Source organism: Notolabrus celidotus, chromosome 23 (genome assembly GCF_009762535.1).
Source record: "Notolabrus celidotus isolate fNotCel1 chromosome 23, fNotCel1.pri, whole genome shotgun sequence".
Taxonomy (NCBI): domain Eukaryota; kingdom Metazoa; phylum Chordata; class Actinopteri; order Labriformes; family Labridae; genus Notolabrus; species Notolabrus celidotus.
In genome coordinates, this window is record NC_048294.1 from 12,893,612 (window position 1) to 12,917,790 (window position 24,179).

Sequence of the window (24,179 nt, forward strand, 5' to 3'; positions counted from 1 at the left end):
GCTCTAGTTGTTGGAGCAGGTGTGGAACTTGGTGTTGTTGATGGAACAGCTGTAGTTGTTGGAGGAGCAACAGCTGTGGAGGCAGCTGTAGTTGTTGGAGCTGGTGTTGAAGCTGGTGTTGTTGATGGAGCAGCTGTAGTTGTTGGAGGAGCAACAGCTGTGGAAGCAGCTCTAGTTGTTGGAGCAGGTGTGGAACTTGGTGTTGTTGATGGAACAGCTGTAGTTGTTGGAGGAGCAACAGCTGTGGAGGCAGCTGTAGTTGTTGGAGCTGGTGTTGAAGCTGGTGTTGTTGATGGAGCAGCTGTAGTTGTTGGAGGAGCAACAGCTGTGGAGGCAGCTGTAGTTGTTTGAGCAGGTGTTGAGGCAGGTGTTGTTGATGCAGCAGCTGTAGTTGTTGGAGGAGCAACAGCTGTGGAAGCAGTTGTAGTTGCTGGAGCTGGTGCTGTTGATGGAGCAGCTGTAGTTGTTGGAGGAGCAACAGCTGTGGAGGCAGCTGTAGTTGTTTGAGCAGGTGTTGAGGCAGGTGTTGTTGATGCAGCAGCTGTAGTTGTTGGAGGAGCAACAGCTGTGGAAGCAGTTGTAGTTGCTGGAGCTGGTGCTGTTGATGGAGCAGCTGTAGTTGTTGGAGGAGCAACAGCTTTGGAAGCAGCTGTAGTTGTTGGAGCAGGTGTTGAACCTGGTGTTGTTAATGGAGCAGCCGTAGTTGTTGGAGGAGCAACAGCTGTGGAAGCAGCTGTAGTTGTTGGAGCAGGTGTTGAACCTGGTGTTGTTGATGGAGCAGCTGTAGTTGTTGGAGGAGCAACAGCTGTGGAGGCAGCTGTAGTTGTTGGAGCAGGTGTTGAATCAGGTGTTGTTGATGCAGCAGCTGTAGTTGTTGGAGGAGCAACAGCTGTGGAAGCAGCTGTAGTTGTTGGAGCAGGTGTTGAACCTGGTGTTGTTGATGGAGCAGCTGTAGTTGTTGGAGGAGCAACAGCTGTGGAGGCAGCTGTAGTTGTTGGAGCAGGTGTTGAATCAGGTTTTGTTGATGGAGCAGCTGTAGTTGTTGGAGGAGCAACAGCTGTGGAGGCAGCTGTAGTTGTTGGAGCAGGTGTTGAATCAGGTGTTGTTGATGGAGCAGCTGTAGTTGTTGGAGGAGCAACAGCTGTGGAAGCAGTTGTAGTTGCTGGAGCTGGTGTTGTTGATTGAGCAGCTGTAGTTGTTGGAGGAGCAACAGCTGTGGAAGCAGCTGTAGTTGTTGGTGCAGGTGTTGAACTTGGTGTTGTTGATGGAGCAGCTGTAGTTGTTGGAGCAGGTGTTGAATCAGGTGTTGTTGATGCAGCAGCTGTAGTTGTTGGTGCAGGTGTTGAACTTGGTGTTGTTGATGGAGCAGCTGTAGTTGCTGGAGCAGGTGTTGAACCTGGTGTTGTTGATGCAGCAGCTGTAGTTGTTTGAGGAGCAACAGCTGTGGAAGCAGCTGTAGTTGTTGGAGCAGGTGTTGAAGCTGGTGTGGATAGAGCAGCTGTAGTTGTTGGAGGAGCAACAGCTGTGGAAGCAGCTGTAGTTGTTGGAGCAGGTGTTGAAGCAGGTGTTGTTAATGGAGCAGCTTTAGTTGTTGGAGGAGCAACAGCTCTGGAAGCAGCTGTAGTTGTTGGAGCTGGTGTTGTTGATGGAGCAGCTGTAGTTATTTCACCATCTGTAGTTATTGGTGCAGTTGTAGTTGTTGGAACAGCTGTTGTTTTTGTTGTTCTAGCAGATGTAGTTGTTTCTGCAGCTGAAGTGGTTAAAGCAGCTGAAGTTGTTGGAACAGCTGCTGTAGTTTGACCAGCTGTAGTTAATGTTACAGCTGCAGTTGTTGGAGTCATGGTTGTTTGAGCAGCGTTATTTGTTTGAGTTCCCACGATTGGTTGAGCAGCTGTTGTTATTGGGGCAGCTGTAGTTGTTTGTGTACCCATTGTTGTTGGAGCTGGTATAGTTAATGGTGCAGTTAAAGTGGTTGGAAGAGCTGGTGTTGTTTTGGCAACTGTATTTGTTGCTGCTGCTGTAGGTGTTGGAGCAACTGTAGTTGTTTGACCTGCTGTAGGTAATGGTTCAGGTGTTATTTGTGCAGCTGTAGATGTTGCTTCAGTGGAAGTTGTTGGTGCATCTGTAGTTGTTTGAGTACTGATAGTTGTTGGAGCTGGTGTAGTTGATGGAGCAGCTGTTGTTAGAGTTTCCATGTTCGTTGGAGTTGATGTGGGTGTATTAGGAGTTGAAGTTGTTGAAGCTGCTGTAGTGGTTGAAGCAGGTGCAGTTTGCGGAGCATTTGAGGTTTGTGACGCTGTAGTTTTTGGTAAAGCTGAAGTTTTCAGAGCTTCTGCAGTTGTTAATGCTTTTGAAGTAATGAGTGTAGCTATAGTTGTTGGAGCAGGTGCTGATGGAGATGTTGTAATAGCTGAAACCGGTCCAGCTGTTTGACCCGCTATAGTTGTAGCTGAAGTTGTAGTGGTTGAAGCACCTGAAGTTGGTGAAGCAGCTGTAGTTTTTGGAAGAGCTTGGATTGTTGGAGATGTGGTTGTTTGAGCAGCCTTAGTGGTTTGAGTACCCATGATTGGTTGAGCAGCTGTTGTTATTGGTGCAGCTGTAGTTGTTGGAGTTGGGTTAGTTGTTAGGGCAGCTGATGTTGTCTCAGGAGCTTGAGTTGTTGGTGCCAGCTTTGTTGGTAAAGCCAAAGTTGTAAGAGTTGCTATTGTTGCTAATGCCGTTGAAGTTATTGGTGCAGCCGTAGTTGTTTGAGTACCTGTTGTTGTTGTTGTTGTTGTTGTTGTTGTTGTTGTTGTTGTTGTTAGAGAACCCTTGGCTGTTAGAGCAGCTACAGTTGTTGGAGGAGCTGCTAAACTTGAAGCAGGTGTTGTTGGAAATTGTGTAGAAGCTAAGGCAGGTGCAGTCATATGACCTGCTGGAGTTGAAGCTGCAGCTGTAGTGGTTGAAGCAGCTGTAGTGGTTGAAGCATCTGAAGTTGTTGAAGCGGGTGTAGTGGTTGATGCATATGAAGTTAATGCTGCAGCTGAAGATTTTGTAATATTCATGGTTATTGAAGTAGCTACTGTTTTGGCAGCATTTGCAGTTGTTTGAGCAGTTGTGGTTGTTTGAGTACCCATGACTAGTTGAGCAGTTGTAGTTGTTGTAGCAGCTTTAGTTGTTCCAGTACCCATGGTTGTTTGAGCTGGTGTAGTGGTTGGATCAGCTGCTGTTTCGGGAGCAGCTGTACTTGTTAGACCAACTGCTGTTGTTTGAGCTGCTATTGTTATGGGTGTGGCTGTAGATGCTTGAGCAGCTGATTTTGTTTGAGGAGATGTTGTTGAAGAAGCAGCTTGGTTTGTTGTAGTCATGGTTGCAGGAACTGTAGTAGTTGGAGCTGGTGTGGTTGTTTGAACAGCTGTTGCAGGAACTGTAGTAGTTAGTGCATGAGTAGTTATTGGTGCAGCTGTAGTTGTTAGAGTACTAGCACCAATGTTTGTTTGAGCAACTGTTGTTGGGGCAGCTGTTGTTTTTGGAGAAGCTTGGTTTTTTGTAGTCATGAGTAGTTGAGCAGCGGTTGTTGTTGTTGTGTTTTTTGTTGTTGTTTTTGTTGTTGTTTTTGTTGTTTTTTTAGCCAGCTTAGTTGATGGAGTATCTGTGGTAGTAGGGGCAGCTGAAGTACTGGGAGCAGCTGTAGTTGTTGCAGGAGCTCTAGTCATTGGAGTTGGTGTAGTAGTTGGAATAGTTGTTGTTGTTGTTGTTAAAGTAACAATAGTTGTTTTTGCAGTTGTTGTGGCTGTGTTTTTTTGAGCAGCTGTAGTTGTAAGGGTAACCATGACTGTTTGAGCAGGTGTAGTTATTGATGCAGCTGTATTTGATGACGCAGCTGTTGGAGTACTAGCACCACTGGTTGTTGGCGCCGCTGCACTTGTTTGATCAGCTGCTGTTGTTGGTGTGGCTGTAGCTTTTTGTGCAGCTGTTGATGTAAGAACAGCTGTAGTTGTTGCTGCTGCGGTAATGGTAGAAGAACCTGAGATTGATGATGCGGTAGAAGTTTTTTGAGCAGCTGCAGTTATTGGAGTAATGGCTGTTTGAACATTGTTATTTGTTTGAGTTCCAATGATTGGTTGAGCAGCTGTTGTTATTGGTAAGGCTGTAGTCATTGGAGTAGCTGTAGTTGTGAGAGAACCCTTGGTTTTTTGAGCTGTAGTAGTTGTTGGAGCAGCTGCTGTTGTGTTAGCAGCTGCTGTTGTTGGTGAATCTGAAGTCACAATTGATGAAAGTTTAGTTGTAAGAGTTTGTATTGTTTGCTTCACAGTGGTTTGGGTGAAATCTGAACTATTTTTTAGTGCGGTTCTGGGATTCAAAGTGGATTTTGTTTGAAGCGTGGCTGTATTTGTGGCTTCCATTGGAGTAGTGGTCATACCAGTCCCTCCTTCAGTTGGTGTGCTCAATGAACTCATGTCAGATGAAATTTCAGACATTGAAGAGTTTAAGTTCAAAGCTGTGCTGTCAGATTTGTTTGAGGCAGAATTTGGTTCGTCTGTCTGTGTTACGTCTTGGGATATGAGTGCAGGTGTGCCCACAGGCAAAGCATCAGCTTGTACTTTATTAAGGGCGTTGGTTGGTGTGCTGTGATCTGCGATGTTTGAGGCCTTAGGTGTGGTTGCAGCGCCTGTTGCAGATATGTTTGTGGCTGAGTCTGAAGTGAATGTACTTTCCAGTGTTGTTGATGTGGGAGTTGCATGCACTGATGCTAAAGCTGTCCAAAAGCAAAAAAGCAGAAATACTTTTCACATGAATTACTCTTGCACAACATGCTATACATCATAGGAAAAAGCAGATTGTGTGACTGCTGCTTGTAATTCACCAGGGCGGCCCTCGCCAAAGTGGGGCCCTAAGCAGAATTTGATTTGAGGCCCTCTGCACTGGCTCACCAGACCCACTAAATTTACAGTGCCCCCACAAAATCAATGCATCACAAAGTGTCATTTAAATTGAGCAACTTTTATTTGTAAATTGTGACTTTTATTTCACTTTGTCTTGGATTAATTAATATTAAAGCAAACACTGTGTCTGAGGAGGAAGCTTGATGGCGATTACATATCGTATCAAAACAATCAAAACCAATGTGACAAGGTTACTGAATTACATCCAGTACAGACCACACAGTAGCATGTACACTAACAAAGGTTTTATGTTGACACACTGAGCTCTCCTGCACTGTGTGTCTGTGCCACAGTGTGTGTGTTTGTCAAAGCGAACATTTGCAGGAGACAGCATGCATTAACTTATCAATTGTGGACTGTCATGTCTCTGAAAATCAATCAATTATTCGATCAGACAATCCATGGGGCCTATGTTTAATTCAGAAATTCCAAATATACACAGTCGACCTGAGTTTGGCACCCAGGGAAAGTCTTTGTGTGTCATACACTGGATATGTATTACCTTGGTGATATTAATCATATAGCAGACACCTGATTAGTAGGCAGCTTCTTGCAATGACTTTGGCAAACATGAGGCCCACTTACATAATGATAGCAAGTGAGCCTACTGTCCTGGCATCTCAGCCTCTCATCCAAACCACTTTCCCAGAGGTCTGAAACTGTTTCCAAAAATACCTCATAACAGTTTTCCTCTTTGTTCACAATACCTACAGTAACGTCACATTTGACCTTTTTATATTCACAAAAAGTTCACATTCTGTTTGACAATGGGTTGCAAGTTAAAAGACTATTTATATGGAGAGTTGCAATCATTTCTAGATTATTATCTGGTTGTTTTGGAACAGAATCAGTCGACATGTCTGACGTGGGTGAGGCTATACGTATGTTACATCATAGAATAGTCATGCAGTGTAATCTTACTCACCTGCTAGGAGGCTTAAGAAGACTCCACAATCCATGGTGGTAAGTGAGTTCTATTCAAGAGCAGACAGAATATCTGATAACAAACAACAGACAAAAAGCAACAAATTCAAGGCATTTTTGTTTCCAATGATCTTGTGTCTTGTCAAACAAACCTTATGCGTAATAGCATTCTTACATGTCTTGCATTCTATCTTCCATACCGTTTCATCTGCATGTGCTGTGCTTTTTTACACAGCGTAAAAAAATCTATGAGTTGATTTGTTATGGATAACATTCTTCCACCCACTCGTACATAACTCCCGTGTGAAAGTGTGAAGATGATAATGCAAGACTGAGGCGAAGTAATCTCCTTAATTATAGTGTATCAATTCAAATGTATTTATTTATTTATTTATTTGTTTATTACAACAGGGACAGTGTACAGCCATTTAGTAGTACCAGAGTTAGCTAGCAGCTAATTTACATCTGTAGTCCCTGGGCAGGAGACAGAGGCGATGCCTCTGTTAAAAACAAATAGTACATAATTTAAAGAGCTACACAATAATACATAACTACTATAAAACAACAGGGATACATTTACATCAAAACTACCAACACAATAATAAAATATTAATAGCTAAAAGCACTACACCATGAAGGTTGTTATATTTAAGTGTTATGAGTACATGATTGGGTGGATTTTAGCCATGATTTCATCCTGGACTTAAATTCAGCAAAGCTGCAGCACTCTCTGATTTTACTTGATAATGAGTTCCATGCAGTTGTTGCTCTAATAGAGAGGGCTGATTTACCAAATTTAGAAGATCTGCGGTGTATGACACAGTCACCTCCATTTGCTGTCCTAGTTGTTCTTCCATTATCTTTACACAGTGATATAAACTCTTATAATGGGGGAGCAGCCAGACCATTTATCACTTTAAACACTAAACAAGCATCAGCAAAACCCACAAAATGTTCAAAAGTTAAAAGGTTGTACTTCTGTATGATATTGAAGTAGTGATAACTTTTTGGCTTCTTGTCCAGTACCTTTAATGTTTGCTTGTACAGTGATTTGATGGGAGCAAGTGTTGTTTTCCCAGCTTGTGACCAGCTTGTGACACAGTACGACAGATGGGAAAATATCATTGCATGCATGTATAATTTTGCTGCATCCATTGGTGGCTGGTTTAATTAAGACCATGTTGGCTGCCAAATGGCATATGAATTTCAAAAGTTGTGTAATGTGTACTGTTGTGAATGGAATTAATCTAAAAATAAAAGAGAGGACCATACAATGTAATACACTCTGCGATACAGACAGAGAATAATTAATGTTGCACTTGTAGCAGCTCAGGTATCCTCAAGCCACCGAGGTTAGGTAAGTCTAAGTATAGACTCAGAGTTATGATACTTTTCCTTTGATTTTGTTTACCTCTTAATGGTTATTATTAATAATAATAATAATAATAATAATAATAATAATAATAATAATAATAATAATAATAATACATGTATTTATAGAGTGCTTTAAATCAAAGTGCTTTACAGAATTTCAGAGCCTAAAATGCTTATGATAATAAGAACAGAAATGTACAGACAATCTCAGGAATCATGCACCACAGCCCACCAGGTCAGTGAGATATGAGGGTGCAGTGTCATTTATTAATTCATAAGTCAACAGCAGCACCTTCAAATCTGCTCTGGCATGAACTGGCAACCACTGAAGAGAGGAGAGCACTGGAGAAACTGCAGACCTCACAAACCAAATATTATATAGTGATATTAAATAAGAAGAATATTAAGAATCTACCTTTTATCCATCATTTGATCACTCTGATGAATATTTATTCCCTTCAGTTTGAGGGGGGGCTCAGCCTGTGAGAAGGAGAGGTCCTATAGTGTTCAGTCCTATCACTAACTCCCTAACTCCACAGAACAACAAGAAATACCTTCCAACATGAAATTAAAATTCACAGCAGCAACACTAAATAGACTAACCTGAGTCTTAGACCACACACGTTTATGAGGATGAAATCAGAAATATGATGTTTTCAAAGGTTTCCATGATATTTCGTATTTACAAGTACTATTATAGTTCATACAGCTAAGATTATTACTATTATAGGTAAGAGGATGGGGAGAATACAAATTGCACTACAAAGTGATTGACACTTCAATGCATCAGCTATTATAATACAATAGAAGGTTACATATAATTATGTGATGTAATGTCATTATAGTTCTTATATAAATTATCTGGGTCCTTTCTCACCACTTTGCAATTCAACATGTTCACTGAAATCTCCTACAACTCATCATGAATTGCTTTTGTTTATTTAGGTATTTTCCTAGTTTTGGGTTCCATAGTCATTTCCTGTTTTATTTTGGTAGATAGCGCTTAGGGTTTCTTGCCTTGTTCCTTCAGTTACTCTGGTTAGGTTTTGTATTTTCCTTGTTGTGTATTTCATGCGTTCACTTGTCCCCTTCCCTTTGTGTTCTTGTACTCCTTGTGTGTGTATTTTCACTCACTCCTGTTTGAACTTTTTGCCCCCTGTGCGTCTGGTTTAGTTTAATATCCTGACCATCCTGTGCTTCCCCCTGCTTTGATTACTCTAATTAGTTTCACCTGTGTCCTCTATCACACCTGTGTTTGATTACCTTGTGTGTATATAGTTTCTCTGTTTCCTTTGTTGGTTTTTTTGTCTTCTCCCATGTTCCTTGCATTTCTGTACTTACTTCCCAGTGGTCCCCGAAGATTTTCCTTGTGACTCTTATGTTTCCTCACTCAGTTGGACTTGGCTGTTCTATGGATGGATATTTTTGGACTTTGATAGAGTAAGTTTTGTTGGACCTTTTATGCTTTTGTTAATTGAATACTATTTTGAAGTCTGCATTTGGGACCTCTGTTTTGTATTTTCCTAAAACATGACACAATTAAATATTATCTTTATCAAAATAACCTACCCTCAGGAATTTTAACCTGGATTTTTCTGAAGGAAGAGATTTTCCTCTGCATCCTGACATGTTCTTTAGAATAGTGTTTTGTAGTGCTGGGCGATACCACACTTTATTGTTCGATTCAATATCCATTACTTTTTTGGCAATTTATTGGATACCCGATACAGATACTTTCAGTGATTTTAAAAAATGAATAAAATGAAACCCTTGAAAGACAACTCCCATGACAAATACTGTTCATTTAACAATTTAACACCATCCTCTGTGTGGTAGATGGTGTCAGGGGTGCAGGTGATGCAGCCTTCTCTGTTTCCTCTTTTTGTCTTTTTCTAGCTTCGAGGTAAGCCTCGGGATGCATTGTATTTAAGTGTTGTAAAAGGTTGCTTGTGTTGCTGCAGTGTTGTACATTTTTACAGCCCAAACTACACCTTACCATAGATTAATTTAAACTTGAAAAATATGCCCACACCACACTCCTCTTTCCTCTTTCTCTCAGCCATGCTTCACCTCAGACGCGTGCAGCTGCAGACTGATATGGTGGCACTTCGGGTCACATGACATGGATGGACTAGTTCAATTTCATGCTGTTGGGGGGGTGCCGGTACTAAACTTTGGAGTAAGTGACCCTAAAAGAATCAGAAGTGATGCATGCGCTTTTATTTTGCATTTTTTAGTTAGTATCGATATTTTATTAGAGTAATCGATCCTCAAATGAGTAGTGTGCGAGTGTCGATATATCGATACCACAGAATTGATACGCCCACCACTAATGTTTACCTACCTGTTACCTTTTGATATTTGGGTTGTAAAATTACCAGCTAATTTACTGACCATTGTAAACCATCTTATCCATTCAATATAACATACTTCATACAGCTTTTACATTTTTATTAATACTTTTGTTCTACCTGCACTCTGACCACTTTATTTATTCAATATTAGGTTTTTTTTACATGCTGTTTACATATTTATCTCCCGTTGTACTTGAATTCTTTATGCACCCTGTTAATTGACACATTTACCCACCCAGTACCACTTTACTTAAGAGACATCTACAAACCTTTTAACTCAGCCATGACAATTAGTTGGGGTCCTCTGAATGATTTCATATATTGAAGTCCATTATAACTACTTACTTTCAAAATAAAAGGTCCATGAGTACGGTGGTGCCACCCTGACATTTGAGAACATGCAAATTGCTAGACAAAAGTTTTTAAACAACCTTAGGTGCCCTTAAACTATTGATATTTATGAAATGTTGTTTATTTCAAAGCTCGTATATGTAAAATCATGCCATGGTGTTTTAATTTGAATTTATTATTCTTAAAATACATTTTTTATTGTGTTTTTAAGTCAGTTCACTTGCTTGGACGTTTGCGCCATCTGACATTTTCAGGGTTTGAGATACTTAAAAATTAAATAAATCTCAATATTTCAATGTACTGAAATTGTATTTAAAATAAGCAGATTTTATAGAATCAATTGATGTATGTCTTAAAAATAACTAGTTATTTCAAAAGAAAATAATGGATTCGGACACAAAAATATGCACGTCATGTCAATGACCCATATATTTTCAGGTCCTTTTTTCCTCTTGCCCCTGAAAAGTATCTCATCATCAATAAAATTAATAAATAACACTAAATCTAATACAAACTAACCTAAAATTAGGCATTAAAATAAAAACTTAACAAAAACCCCAAGTAAATTTCTAAGAGACATTTGAGTCTCATACTTGCATAATAAAATCTGTCTTCACTCAACTTTTATGAGATAAACACAATAACCATCCATCTTCAACAAACTGCAAAGAAAATATTTTTTTATACTGACATTTTTTTTTCAAAAAGTCCATGTTTCTCCTTGAGTTTTGTGATCAAAGAGTTGAAAGACAAACCGTTAATGTTGCCCTTACCTAGGTTAAGGTGGAAGGGAATTTATATTGTCTTGTCTCACATCAACACTGACCCAAAAAAAAATGGTTGGTCTTTTTTTCTATCCCTCGCTCACACGCCCGCTCTCTCTCACTCACTCTCTCTCTCAACACACACACACACACACACACACACACACACACACACACACACACACACACACACACACACACACACACACACACACACACACACACACACACACACACACACACACACACACACACACACACACACAGTTGTCCTCCCTTTTGTCCACTTCTTCCCATCCAGATATTACACCCACAAAACACTTTTTTAAACGATCTATTCGAAGGTGAATGTGAGTTTTGAACGCTCACTCCGAACAAACATGAATAACCTGTTGGCTGAGCTTCTTTTGAAAGTCCTTGACCGACCATGACAGTTGAAAAGAGAGAAGAATCTAAAGAATGTGAGACGTAAAATCTAAAAGTCACACTCACCTTTAAAAAGCTCTATCTTTTGCAAATGTTCCTTACATTGATAAGCGGAGACTAATCGGAAAAAAGAGGAGCCATCTTTAGTTGTAGTAAAACCAGTCTTACCTGCTGGATTAACACCTGTCAGTCCACCTCATAGCTGTGACGAACAATAGGTGCTTTTCAGCTGCAGGAACAAGGAACCTTTTTAGAAACTCTGTGTGTTTGAATAGCAGGAACCAGGGTCTAAACTTTGTTCCAGGGCAGTTGATCTACACCTTTTGAAAAGCCCCTGTTTGAGAGCAGGGCATGCAATGCTTTTCATTTTCTGATTTGTTGTTTTATTTCAACCTGTAAGTTTAAAAGGTTTATCTGAAAACTCTGTTTTTCATCCTGCTTTTCCATTGTGCTTTTGAGATGGTGTCAGAGATTAAATTCTTTAACAGATGGATCGACAACGAGGTGCATGCCTTTGCTGAGAATTTACGTGGAAGGGGACAGTTGTGATTTAACAAATTAATTTGCAAAGCATTCAAGTACAATCAAAAACCGCACAAGTTGAATTTCCTCCATGCTAACAAGCTAACTGCAGTGTTGCACAAATGATGACGCCGGCCTGTCTGTTGCCTCATATGGTGTCATTTTTATTATAAGGCCCTCATCTTTTTCTTACCACCACCCACTGAAATGATGGTTCAGTCTGATATCTTTTATTGCTTTTCCATATACCATTGGCCTAATTTGCATATTTGTTGATGGGACTTTAGGCCACAGGAACTGTTTAGAAAAGGTTCCTGGTACTTTTGGTTGAAATGTGCCTACTGTGAAGTATAATTTTGACCTTGAACAGTAACAGCTTATGTGTTCCCATGTTAGTTAGATTTGAATACACAGGAATTAATCTTCCTCTGTTAAAATTATACAACAATAGGTAGTGATGGATGCTGCCACTGTTCCACCTAAAATGAGCAAAGGTAAACAAGCAGAAAACCAGGAGGCTGAGATTTTTTCACTGTTTGACACGTCACCAACAGCGGTGAGCAAAATGAGTCAACAACCATCCTGTTTAGCAACAATCCGTTCTCAAAGTTTATTTTGATAGTTTGTTACCATGAGAGAGAACACATGATCTCTCCTTATGTGAACCGTTCTCAGACTCTATTGTCTTGATTCAGAGCTGTTAAGCTTGAGAGATGTTAAGTGCTAATGTTGCATTTCCATCTTCCCCATTCCCATTAAAAAAATAATAATAAAGTTAATGTTTCTGAAAAAAATGTTGATTGTTATATTTTTGGCTGTTGTATTTTATTTTCTCCAATTGGGGCAGATGGCTCTGCCATATTTCAAATCAAGTCAAGGGACTTCCAGACCACTCTGAGAGATTTTAACAGGCAAATTAAATCAAAGGTCACAAACCTGGGAGTGGTTTTAGATTCAGATTTTAATTTTACTGCTCATTTTAACAAGGTCGTAAGTACTTAATTTTATCATCTTAGAAACATAGCAAAAGTCAGCTTTTTTTATCGCAGAAAGATGCCGAAATTTTAATTTATGCTTTTATTACAAGCCGCATTGATTATTGCAACTCCCTTTTACAGGCCTGCCCAAAAAGTCTCTCAAGAAACTGCAGCTTGTTCAGAACGCTGCTGCCAGAGTTTTAACGAGGAGAAAGAAAACCGATCACATCACCCCTCTTTTAAGAACTCTGCACTGGCTCCCTGTTTCTTTTAGAATTGATTTTAAAGTCCTTTTACTGTTTTTTTTTTTTAAAGCTCTTAACAGCCTTGCTCTTCCATACATTACTGATCTCCTGTCATTGTATGTTCCAGCCAGATCACTGAGGTCCTCGAATGCTTCCCTTTTAAATGTTCCTCGAGTGTCTCACACAAACACCGGCCAGAGAGCTTTCTGTTTTTATGCCCCTAGGCTGTAGAACTCTCTGCCTCTGGACATCAGAACAGCGTACTCTCTGGGTGTTGTTCAAAAGTAAACTTAAGACTTACTTTTTTAGCTTTTAATTTGGAGTAGTTTATTTTAGCCCTGGACTGCATTATTATTATTTTTTTTATTTTAATCATTATTATCTAAACCATTACTTTCAGTTGTTCTTCCTTGGAAACAGAAACCATTAAACAGGAAATGAAGGAGTTGTTACAAGGAATTCACCTGAGTAGGAGTATTACCTTTTTAAAAGAAAAATTCATCACTCCTGCATGAAGCCACAAACCCTCCACACAGAAAAAAAATCAATGTTACATTATGTTGACATTGAGTCCATATGTTAAATAACCTTTCAAATCAGCCCTCATAATCATAGCTTTAAATAAAGTTGCTTACTAAAGATCACTCAAGGCTGACATAAAGATCAGTTTAACGGATTGATTAACTAGTTCAGCTAGTTTTATAGATATTAATGACGCCCCAGAAAAACACAGTGCAGTAATGTTGTGTAAAATAGTCACAAAAAACGTAAATCTGTTTTTTGCTTTTGTAATGTATGTATGAAGTACACTCCAAGTTGAAAAACCATTCATTTAAACTGACTGCACAATAAAAAATTGTGTCCATTCACTGGGATTCTCCACATTATGATTCATCAGGCTTCAGGCTTCTTTCAGGTGTGTTTGGAGGCACATGGGTTAGGGATCAGGGAGCACAAGATAGGCTGTATGTCCAGGATGTACAAGTGCATCTCAACATATTGTAATGTTGTGAATATTGATATCCATGGGAGGTCAAGAGAACTGTTCCAAGCCTGTTTTGTTTTGATTGTGATGATTATGGGTTATTGGGCATGAAAATCAGAAATCCATTTTGTTTAAGGTCAGGTGTTTGTCATCAACTTCTTGACAAATGTTTTTCTTTTTATATTTTGAACTTTAGGCTGTAATTGAAAAATTAAAACTGAAAAATATGTGAAAAATTTAGGTTTCCTAGAATGAGTCCAGAACACATTAAACATTCATTTGCTGAAATAAATCATGGAAAATTTGTTTTTTTCCCCCCGATATTCCAATTAATTGAGAATCAATTGTTTGATGCCATCAGGACTAATAAATTTACTTTGCTGCAAAGTCTCACTGAGTTACAATGACCAACTATCTTAAAGGAGTGTCTAAACCTGAAAATCCAGTACTGTTGAATATTTTTGGCTGCTGGTCATGTATTGTGTGGTTTCATGACTTGATGGAGCGCCCAAGAACGAGGAACTATCAGCATTTTCTCAGGACACAATCTTGGCATCTCAGAAGTCACACCCAACACATGCAATGTCCATCATGTTAGGAGTGTCCTTTCCATGTCGTTTTGTGGGGGCATAGCCACACCTTGGACGATTGCGTTTATTAATAGTCCCATGCTACATTTCATGATAGTGAAACAAAGGCCTGTATGAAAATGAAATCTAATTATGGTTGGATGTAATTTATACTTGGCTGAATTCTCTAAGAGGTGTTCTACTACTTGAAATGTACTTTTAATTTCTCTTGATCTATTAGCTGGGTTTACCCTCCTTAAGCCTGCAGCAAAAGAACAGAGCAAAAGAACAGTGTCCGACTACTAACATAGTTCATGTGTCCCATTATAAGTATTGATCTTCATTGTATCTTATCACTGGCTTCCAATTCGCTTTAGAATTGATTTTAAGATTTTGCTTTTTGTTTTTAAAGCTCTGAATGGTCTGGCCCCTCCCTATATAACTGACCTCCTGAGCCCTTACAAAACCTCCAGGCCTCTAAGGTCTTCTGACATGGGTCTCCTGGCAGTTCCCCGGTCAATATATAAACTGAAGGGCGACCGTGCTTTTAGTGTAAAGGCCCCGCGTCTTTGGAACAACCTCCCCTCCTCAATCAGGGCCGCCCCCTCTGTCGACTCTTTTAAGTCCCGCCTCAAAACACAATTTTATATTTTAGCATTTGAGTCCTCTAGCACTGAATAGGTTCTCATTTCCAATGCTGTGCGTTCCTTGTTTGTTTGTCTCTTTTTAAATGATTGCTTGTCTGGTCTCACATTGTGTTTTTGTTTTTTTTATGTATTGTACAGCACTTTGGTCAGCTTCTGCTGTGTATTTAAATGTGCTTTATAAATAAATTTGACTTGACTTGACTTGACTTTACTTATCAGTTAATGAATGCATTTCTAGTTTTTTTTATATACTTTACTATACTTTTTAATTTGAATTGTATTCATCTATTTTTTCCAGTGCAATTCATTGTATAGGATAAATGCACAGGCTAAATTTACATGTCTTTTTATGCGTTTCATACCCTATTAAATATAGAGAACATAAGAAAAATACACATTATGTAAACACACACAGTTGTGATTGTTGAATTCAAATAATTTTAATTTCAACTTAACGATGTTAAATATTTCTTTCATCTTGTCTCTTTAAATGTAATTCATTATTTCAACAAAATATCGGGGTTTTCTGTATTGAACTACGTATCCCACAACCATCCAAAAAAAGTATGGTAACCCGGTGGGCTCAAACTTCCAGAATTCGCCTAATCTCCCAAGTTGCTGCTGCCGCTCTTAAAGGAGACGCATCCTTAACAGGGATATATTTAGTAAAGGAAATACGAGGTTTGCTATAGCTTTAAGAAGTAAATAATGGTAAATGTTCGTAGATATATTTATTATATTCTGTCACGTTTTTACTCATAAGTAAGACCATAAAATAATTGCATGGAGGACTAAAAATATACTAAGCCAACAAAACTTGGTACCACTGGGGCCTTCGACGTTTCGTTGGCCTTAAATGCTCCATATGTTATTAACTAACGGATAACAGAAGTATCTGAAGGCTGCTACGGGTGAATAAGAGCGTGTATGAACTCCCAGGAGGACCACGTTTCGTGCAGGGAGTGAAACAAACCGAGACTCGATGGAGGCCGTCAAAACATCCCCGGACTCGACTAAACCGTCCAGCCGGAGAGGAGGAAGTCAACGGCGGGTCAAAACCGGAGTAACCTCCCCGGATGCTGTTGGCTCTTGCTCTGGTGCTGTGCGTGTTTTGCGAGCCAGGGGAGCTGTATCTTGCAAGACTAACGAGTCCAGGAATACATCTCGCAAGAAAAACTCTCAGAGTCTGCAGGATAAACGTAGGAGACCTGCTGGATCAGGCTGCAAAAATTCACCTGTCATCAAGTAAGTAACGTGGTCAGAGGAGGTCAACTACTTAGCTGTTTTCTTCTGTTGCAAGAGCATCAGTAACATCACTTGCAAGAAGCTTGTTTGATGCACCAGTGAGACTGAACTGCAAGGGTTCTTGTGCCTGTAATTATCGGAAGTGTTATATCTCAGTGGTTTCTTAAAGCTATAGGTTTCCCAGATCAATTCATTGTTGAAGGGCAGTGCAGTTGGAACATATAATGCACTCTCTGAGGTGTACTTCAGCTTTTATAACTGCATGCACTTTGCTGTCATTAATTGTATAATTTCCTTCCGACAGAGTCATGGTAAGGAAGCTGAGAGCCAAAAAAGGTAACAAGACACACACGTGTTTTATTCATCTATGATAATGGTTTTCCTTCCCAGTAATGGAAGACAGCTGTCATTAAAATATGCACAACCTATCTTTTACAGCATCCAAAAACAATCTTGGAACAAAGCTGTCCAAATCTGAAAAAGGCAACAAGAGACCACAAAGTGGAGCCTCTTGCGTCTCACCTGCAACATTATGCAAGCCAGAAGCAAAGTTTGAAGCCTCGTCGTGTGGTAAATCAAAGAGAAACTCATTTGTTCTTTGTACAAACACAGCTATTTTGCAGATATCATGAAAATAAGAGCAACAACAGAGGTCATTTCAAACTGAAATGACAATGTCATTATGTCTGCCTTTCAGAAGAGAAAACAGAAGCTTTGAAAGGAAGCATTAACAAGTGAGTAGTATTCTCAACTTGTGATCATGGGGGAAAAAATTGCACAAATGTTTTGTTTATTTTGTGAATTTAACAGTGGGGTATACTCTATGTTGTCGATGTCTGTGTCAGTGTCTCAGATCCAGATGATCCACTTGATGAGGACCCTCCATTTAGGGATGACTTAAATGATGTCATCTACACCCAAGAGACACACATGTAGGAAAAGTGTTGTGTACACTTGCCTTTTCACTATCAGAAGAAGTCTCACTTAATATGAAAACTGGATGTTATAATGTCAGCTTCATAAATAATGTTTTATTGCTTCAGGGAAAAATCAAGGTGCCGTGCAACGTCACAAAAGGAGGTCAAGAAAGAGGAGTCAGAGATAGAGGAGGAAGATATAAAGAAGGAAGAATCAACCAAGAGTGTTGATGAAGCCAAGGATAACACCACGCCACCAAGGAAGTAAGAAAAATATGAATTGATAATAACAGGAATGCACAAAAGGAGCGAGCGCCGATGACGCTGACATTGGGCGTTTTTTGTTGGTGCCCGAAGCCACACACACCTGTTTGGCTATAACACAGGGAGCATGACAAAGGGTTTTTTAAGCGCACCATGAAGCAAGCTGCCACCATAGATATAACCCCGGTTCTGTTTGTGGAAAAAAAACAAACACTTATCTTATTTAACATATTTTAATTATTTTATTCTCAACCACACATTCATGAGCCTCAAACTCGAACCCCAACACCCTTTTCTTACTTTGAGAAAATGTCTAAACTTTTTAAAGAATAAGCTCATCGCAAACAAAGTTATTTTCAATGATTTGAACCCTTTACAGATTTTATGTCAAAAGGAGAAAACAAAGCCAGGCAAAACTTGCTCAGGATCAAATCTTGTCATGTAAAAACAACATGTATTCAGCTATAGTGATGTGTGAACTGTCACCACCCAGGGCCATGATTCTAAGAATTTATTGTTGTGGTGCCAAAGTATACTCCCAAACAAACTTTACAGTGACATACATGACGTATACTGACCAAAAACAATGCCTAAAATGCGCTTCACTGCCAAAAATGCGCTTCACTGCCAACAGGCATAACCTCAGGCTGAGTCATCGGATCTCAATTATTTTATTGTGATTACATGATTGTCTGTGTATACCTCTGTTGTAAAAACATTTTGAGCCATAAATCATAGCAACCAACGCTTATTGAGTAGAAACTGTTCCATACGAAGGGATTAAAACTCCTGATGGTAAATGACACATGGATATTTAGTGTAAAGAAGTTTCTCATGGGGCTGCACAGTGGTGCAGTGGATAGCGCTGTTGCCTGACAGCTAGAAGGTTCCTGGTTCCAATCCCTGGCCAGGCAGGTGCCATTCTGTGTGGAGTTTGCATGTTCCCCCTGGGTACTCCGGCTTCCTCCCACAGTCCAAAAACATGCCCACCAGGTTGATTGATCACTCTAAATTGCCCTTAGGTATGAGTGTGTGTGTGAATGGTTGCCTGTCTCTCTGTGTTAGCCCCGTGATAGGTTGGCGACCTGTCCAGGGTGTACCCTGCCTTCCGCCAGAAGCCAGCTGGGATAGGCTCCAGCCCCCCGTGACCCCTAACGGGATAAGCGGTCAAGATAATGGATGGATGGAAGTTTCTCATTCTAAGCATGGTTTCAATTCAACATTTGTTTTCATTATAGGAGGGCGAAACAACAAAAAGATGACAAAGCAACTCGGCCACCAAAGCGGAGGTAACAGTCTTGATTGCATTGTTCTTACTCCACAGGAAAAGCACTGATTGGATGACTAACGACTCAATTTGTTTGTGCTGCCCTTATAGGAAAAAGCCCCCTGTGCAGTATGTCCGCTGTGAAATAGAAGGCTGTGGCACCGTCTTGGCACACCCGCGCTACTTACAGGTTTGCCATCCTGTAAACACAAGGACCCCAACTATACAATTTTGAATTTGGCACAGATACAGTAAAAGCAGTACTAGCTTAAACACTAATATCAGACACAAAGTGAATGATTGTGTTGACAGCAGCATTCAGAGAGAGGAGATTTTAATGTTTGGATATTTAACACAGTGACACCAGCTTTCTCTCTCTCTCTCTCTCTCTCTCTCTCTCTCTCTCTCTCTCTCTCTATCTCTCTATCTCTCTCTCTCCCATCTCTTTATTTCAGCACCATATAAAATACCAGCACATGCTAAAAAAGAAGTACGTGTGTGATCACCCCGCCTGTGGACGCTTGTTCCGTCTGCAGAAGCAGCTTTTGCGCCATGCAAAACACCACACAGGTGAGGATGGGGGCATATTTATCTAATTTGAGTGTTTAGACTGGCTCCATGCTTTGTGCATTTCCATTTGACTGTGAAACAACACCATTTCACAGCTGCTTGAAATGTCTGCCAGTAGATAACACATAGTCACAAGATGGCCATCAAGACTTTTCGTTTTCTTTTCTTTCCTAATGTGTCATTTGTTTGTTCTTTTCCTGCTGTGTGTCTCCCAGATCAAAGGGACTACATCTGTGAGTTTTGTGCTCGAGCCTTTAAGAGTTCCCATAACCTGGCTGTGCACAGGATGATCCACACAGGAGAGAAGCCAATACAGTGAGTAGGTTTGAGACTTTGCAGCGTAATGTCCCAACATGCACTTTGGACTAGGAGGAAGTTAAAAATAGAATCACGCGTGAACCACACGTGACTTCATTGACATCTCAAATCAAACCTATTTATTCAGACATTCTGCATTCAAAGCAATCCTTGGAGCATTCTTAATCATCCCTTAATGCTGACTACAGTCTTACATTTTAGAGTTTACAGCAGAACACAATCCAGGTTTTTAGGCCTGTAAAAAACTCAGTTTCAGATCATTCAAAATAACAAACATCTTTAAACTTGTTAGCCACTGAAGCCTTTCCTGCCATTGCGCTTGTCACCTCATCCAAGTGGAGCTCTTTTACTTGAGCCATTGTTCTGTATAGAAATAAAAGAACAATAGACACAGTTTAAACCATGATTAATCTAGTTCTCAGTTAGGTAATACATACATCTAAACTACCATCCCATTGTTTCCATTTACAGGTCAGCATCAAGTAATTTTCTCAATATTTGTAGGGCAGCTCATAATGAGTTTTAATTAAGTTTACTTTAGTGATCTTATGACTCAGGGGAACCAGGAGGGACAACCTGTTCTGCTATGGTGAAGACATAATGAGGGCGAAACTTGCCGGCGTGTAAACCTCACTTTATGTCTGACTGGATGAGGAACATTCTTCTTGTCTCTTAAAGTCATTAAAAACTTTTTTTCCAGTTGTTTTACACCTGTGCGTGATTTCAAGCAGCTTTTTGGGTGTTTTTTTTTAAAGTAATGTAAAATAAAAAATAAAAATGTGGTGACATCCAAGACTCAAAGAAAAATCATCAAAAAGAACAAAGAGAGATACAAAATACAAAAATAATACAAAAAAATGAGGTTTGCCGTAATGTGTTGATGTAGTAAGATAACTCTCTCAAACACAAGATAACATAACATGAATACATACTCCTGCCTGCAACACAGGATTTTCACAGATGTACTTGCACACTTTATCTACAGAATACGGCTTACCTCATTTAATTATTTTTTTTACTCATTGTTCCCATTCTCTTCTTTTTTTCTATTTTCAAACACACCCAAGGTATATTAGTAAAATTCTGATGTAGTATTTTTACTGCTCTTAATTAAAAAATATTGAAAATGAAAATCTGTATCTACAGTTGCAGCTCAAAAAATTAGAATATCGTGAAAAAGTTCAATATTTTTTGTCACACCTGAATCAGTGCCCCAGGCTGATTGCCTCCATGCTACGCCACATTGATGCAGTAATTCATGCAAAAGGAAGACCAACCAAGCATTGAGTGCATAGAAATGAAAATACTTCTCAGAAGCCTGACTTTTCTGTTTAAAATGCCCTTTTTTTAATGATCTTATGTAATATTCTAATTTTCTGAGACACTAAATTTTGGTTTTCATTATCTGTAAGCCATAATCATCAAAATAACAAGGAATAAAGGCTTAAATATGTCACTCTAATGTGTAATGAATCAATGTAATATATGAGTTTCACTTTCTGACTTGAGTGACAAAAAATATTGAACTTCTTCACGATATTCTAATTTTTTGAACTGCACCTGTATATATGTAACTGCACACTGAGAAGTCAGTGTGACAAATACAGCTTAAGTTTCAATTCAGCTCTGCCCTCTCCCTCTGCAATGTCTCCCCCCTCTGGCAGGTGTGAGATCTGTGGCTTCACCTGCCGTCAAAAGGCCTCCTTAAACTGGCACATGAAGAAGCATGATGCAGAAGCCTCCTACCAGTTCCCTTGCTCTATTTGTAACAAAAAGTTTGAGAAAAAGGACTCCGTTGTTGCACACAAGGCCAAAAGCCACCCTGAGGTACTCATTGCTGAAGCCATGGCAGCTAATGGAGGCTCTGTCATAAGCACAACCACCTCTGTTCCAGAGACTGTCCCGGTGCTCACCCAGCCTGACACTCCCTCTGTCGGCCAGGAGGAGGAGGAGAGTGGTGCGCTGACGCCCCTTGAGCAGGTGGTGCTCCCACTCGCTCCACAGACGCAGGTTGATGTCCCTCAAGCCCAGTTCCTCAAACTGCCCTCCCACCAGGTTGTGACACATCAGCAGCAACCTCCCACCTTACTCCACCTCACCACTGCTACTCCCACTCACCTCTCCGGTGCCCACCTTATCCAGCTTTCCACCCTCCCCATCAGCACTGTCACACCCATGCCCGTCACGGACCACCACAGCACTCTCATCACCCTGAGCTCCGTCACCACACTGGCCTCCGCAGCCTCCCTGGCGCCTCCCCAGCAGACCATGCAGTGGGAGAGAGAGGCTCAGGAGGAAGTAGAGGTGCCTGGGGAGGGGGAGCTGTGGGACAGGGTAGTGGTGGGTGGCAGGGAAATGATGTGGGAGGATAGCGAGGAGAGGAGGAAGGAGGATGAAGGGATTGTTTGGGACAGAGAAGGAGAGAGGCAGATTCTGTTGCAGTGTGCTGAGGTTCATGGAGAGGGGTTACTCTAGACTGGACGACAAAAAATACCTGAAGAGAAGAAAACAAGATGTTTTAATTTAAGAAATGAAGAAGAGGCTGAAGGATCTTGAAAAGTTGATAAGCTGGCATTTTTAAACATAAAAAAACAGGCTCCACAAAGTGTATATCAGTAGTCTTAGAGTGCATAGCTCTAGAGAAACTCTTTAAATCAGGGAATATGTACATTTACTGATAAAATAATGTGGATTCAGTTTACGTATTTCATTACTGAACAGATGTTTTGTTTGTTTGTGTGTATGTTGGTTTTTTTTGATGTTAAAAAGACTGAAACATGATTGCACATGTTCTATAAGTGAGTCAGATTACATTAATTTTCTCCACATTATGCGACTACAATGTTTATGCAAAGTTAAAAAAAAAAAATAACAGAGACTTTATTGCCTTAACAATAGTTAAGCCAAAAGTAGCAGAAAAAAAAACGTACAACCACAACCAAATGTGATGAAAAAACGTTCTTGTAATATTCTATTATAGGGGAATTAAATTGTAGGAAAATGTAGTTTTAAAGAAATCACTTTGATTTCAGCAGGGGTTCTGAGAAAAGAAATTTGATATCTAATGTAAGAAGTTCTTAAATGTTTCTAGAAAGATGAACTGCTCTCACAGCAGACCTCTTAAGTTTGGTAAGGCAAAGATGTGTCTAATTTCAGTCACTTTCAACCCCTGAGCAGTGTGACATCCCTTTATATTTTTACTTCATACCTTCTAATTTCATCTTTTATCACTTTGCAGACGGCAGAACTCAAATAAAAGTAGTTTTATGTTTACACTCTTTGATAATAACACATACCTCTGCACACTTTCATGACTACTGAGCGGAGCACTAATAGTTTTACAGTATAATTTATCAGAAAAATGTGTTATATAACTTCAATAAACAAAATGTGTTCAATATGCTTTGTTTGTTATTGGTGTATCTTTGAAATATTGTGATACTATTCTAGCCCTTGTTGGTAGTGTGCCCTCACACTGATTCTTTGAAATGACCTCATTTCCTCTGTAATTTGTGAACGAGGTCATTCTACAATTTTAAATATCCAATCACACACACAATGGTGAGCTATTTAAAGTAAAATATTTTAGACTGAAGAGTCTAAAAGAGGAGGTACTTGCATTAATTGAAGTTGAATTTACAGAAAATATTACATGACTAAAATACAAACCAACAATTTGAACTTGGTGCATTGTCATTCATGCATCACACCACTACAAGTACTGGACTGAAAAAGTCGGATGGACGATTTTTTTATTTTTTTGCTAAGATAGTTTTTTTTAAACTTTTTATTTTCTTGCAAATGTCAATAAACGTGTTAATCTTGATCTTTTTAGGGAGCCTTTTTAACATCTGGCAAGGGACTACGGATGTAAACTAGCCTTTTGGCTAACTCTGTCACATTTACAGAAGTGTTAATTAATATGCATGGTCCTTTTAAATAATAAATGAATAAATAGATAGCAAACAAGCAAATTTGCACATTTTCCAAAGATGTTTCAAAACCAAAGACCATTTTATCCTCAGTGTTTCATTACCCTAGCAGTAAATTATCTGTATGCATCATTTCAGTTTCCAAATTAACTCACAGTGGACAGTGGTAGACAGTAGCAGAGAAAATTTACTTGAGTACTACACTTAAGTACATTTTTTGAATATCTGTACTTTACTTGAGTATTATTTTCTGGGGATTCTTATTACTTTTACTTCACTACATTCAGAAGACAATTAGTGTCCTTTTTTAACTCCACTAAATTTCTATCAATGCTCTAGTTACTCACTACTTTTGCTTTGAAGTCATCTCATGAATTTCCTTCTCTTTTCTGAAATCTGATCCCTAAGACAGTAAAATGTGTTTGTGTAGTTCTGTGTGTCTCAGTGGTTTAGTCGTACCTGTATATCATGAGTCTCCAAGGTTGAATGTGGAGAAAACACAGAGCATCCCTAATAGAGATGGTAATGACCGCACGGTGTTTTTTGGCGTCATGGTGAGATGGTCCCTCTCCATCTAAGTGTCTTAGGTCTCTCTCTCCTTCT

At 39.6% G+C, this 24,179-nt stretch overlaps 1 protein-coding gene across 1 annotated transcript; it reads left to right on the forward strand.

The window, feature by feature from the left end:
* Nucleotides 1-15,650: 15,650 nt before the first annotated feature.
* On the forward strand, nucleotides 15,651-23,046 carry LOC117807178 (E3 ubiquitin-protein ligase ZFP91-like). Its single transcript, XM_034676281.1, is given in 12 exon segments — nucleotides 15,651-16,017; nucleotides 16,019-16,308; nucleotides 16,613-16,644; nucleotides 16,747-16,878; nucleotides 17,006-17,042; nucleotides 17,154-17,240; nucleotides 17,352-17,489; nucleotides 18,728-18,778; nucleotides 18,868-18,946; nucleotides 19,212-19,326; nucleotides 19,542-19,641; nucleotides 21,309-23,046. Coding segments are annotated over 12 exon segments (1,899 nt in total). The 5' UTR covers nucleotides 15,651-15,990; the 3' UTR covers nucleotides 22,120-23,046.
* The last annotated feature ends 1,133 nt before the right edge of the window (nucleotides 23,047-24,179 follow it).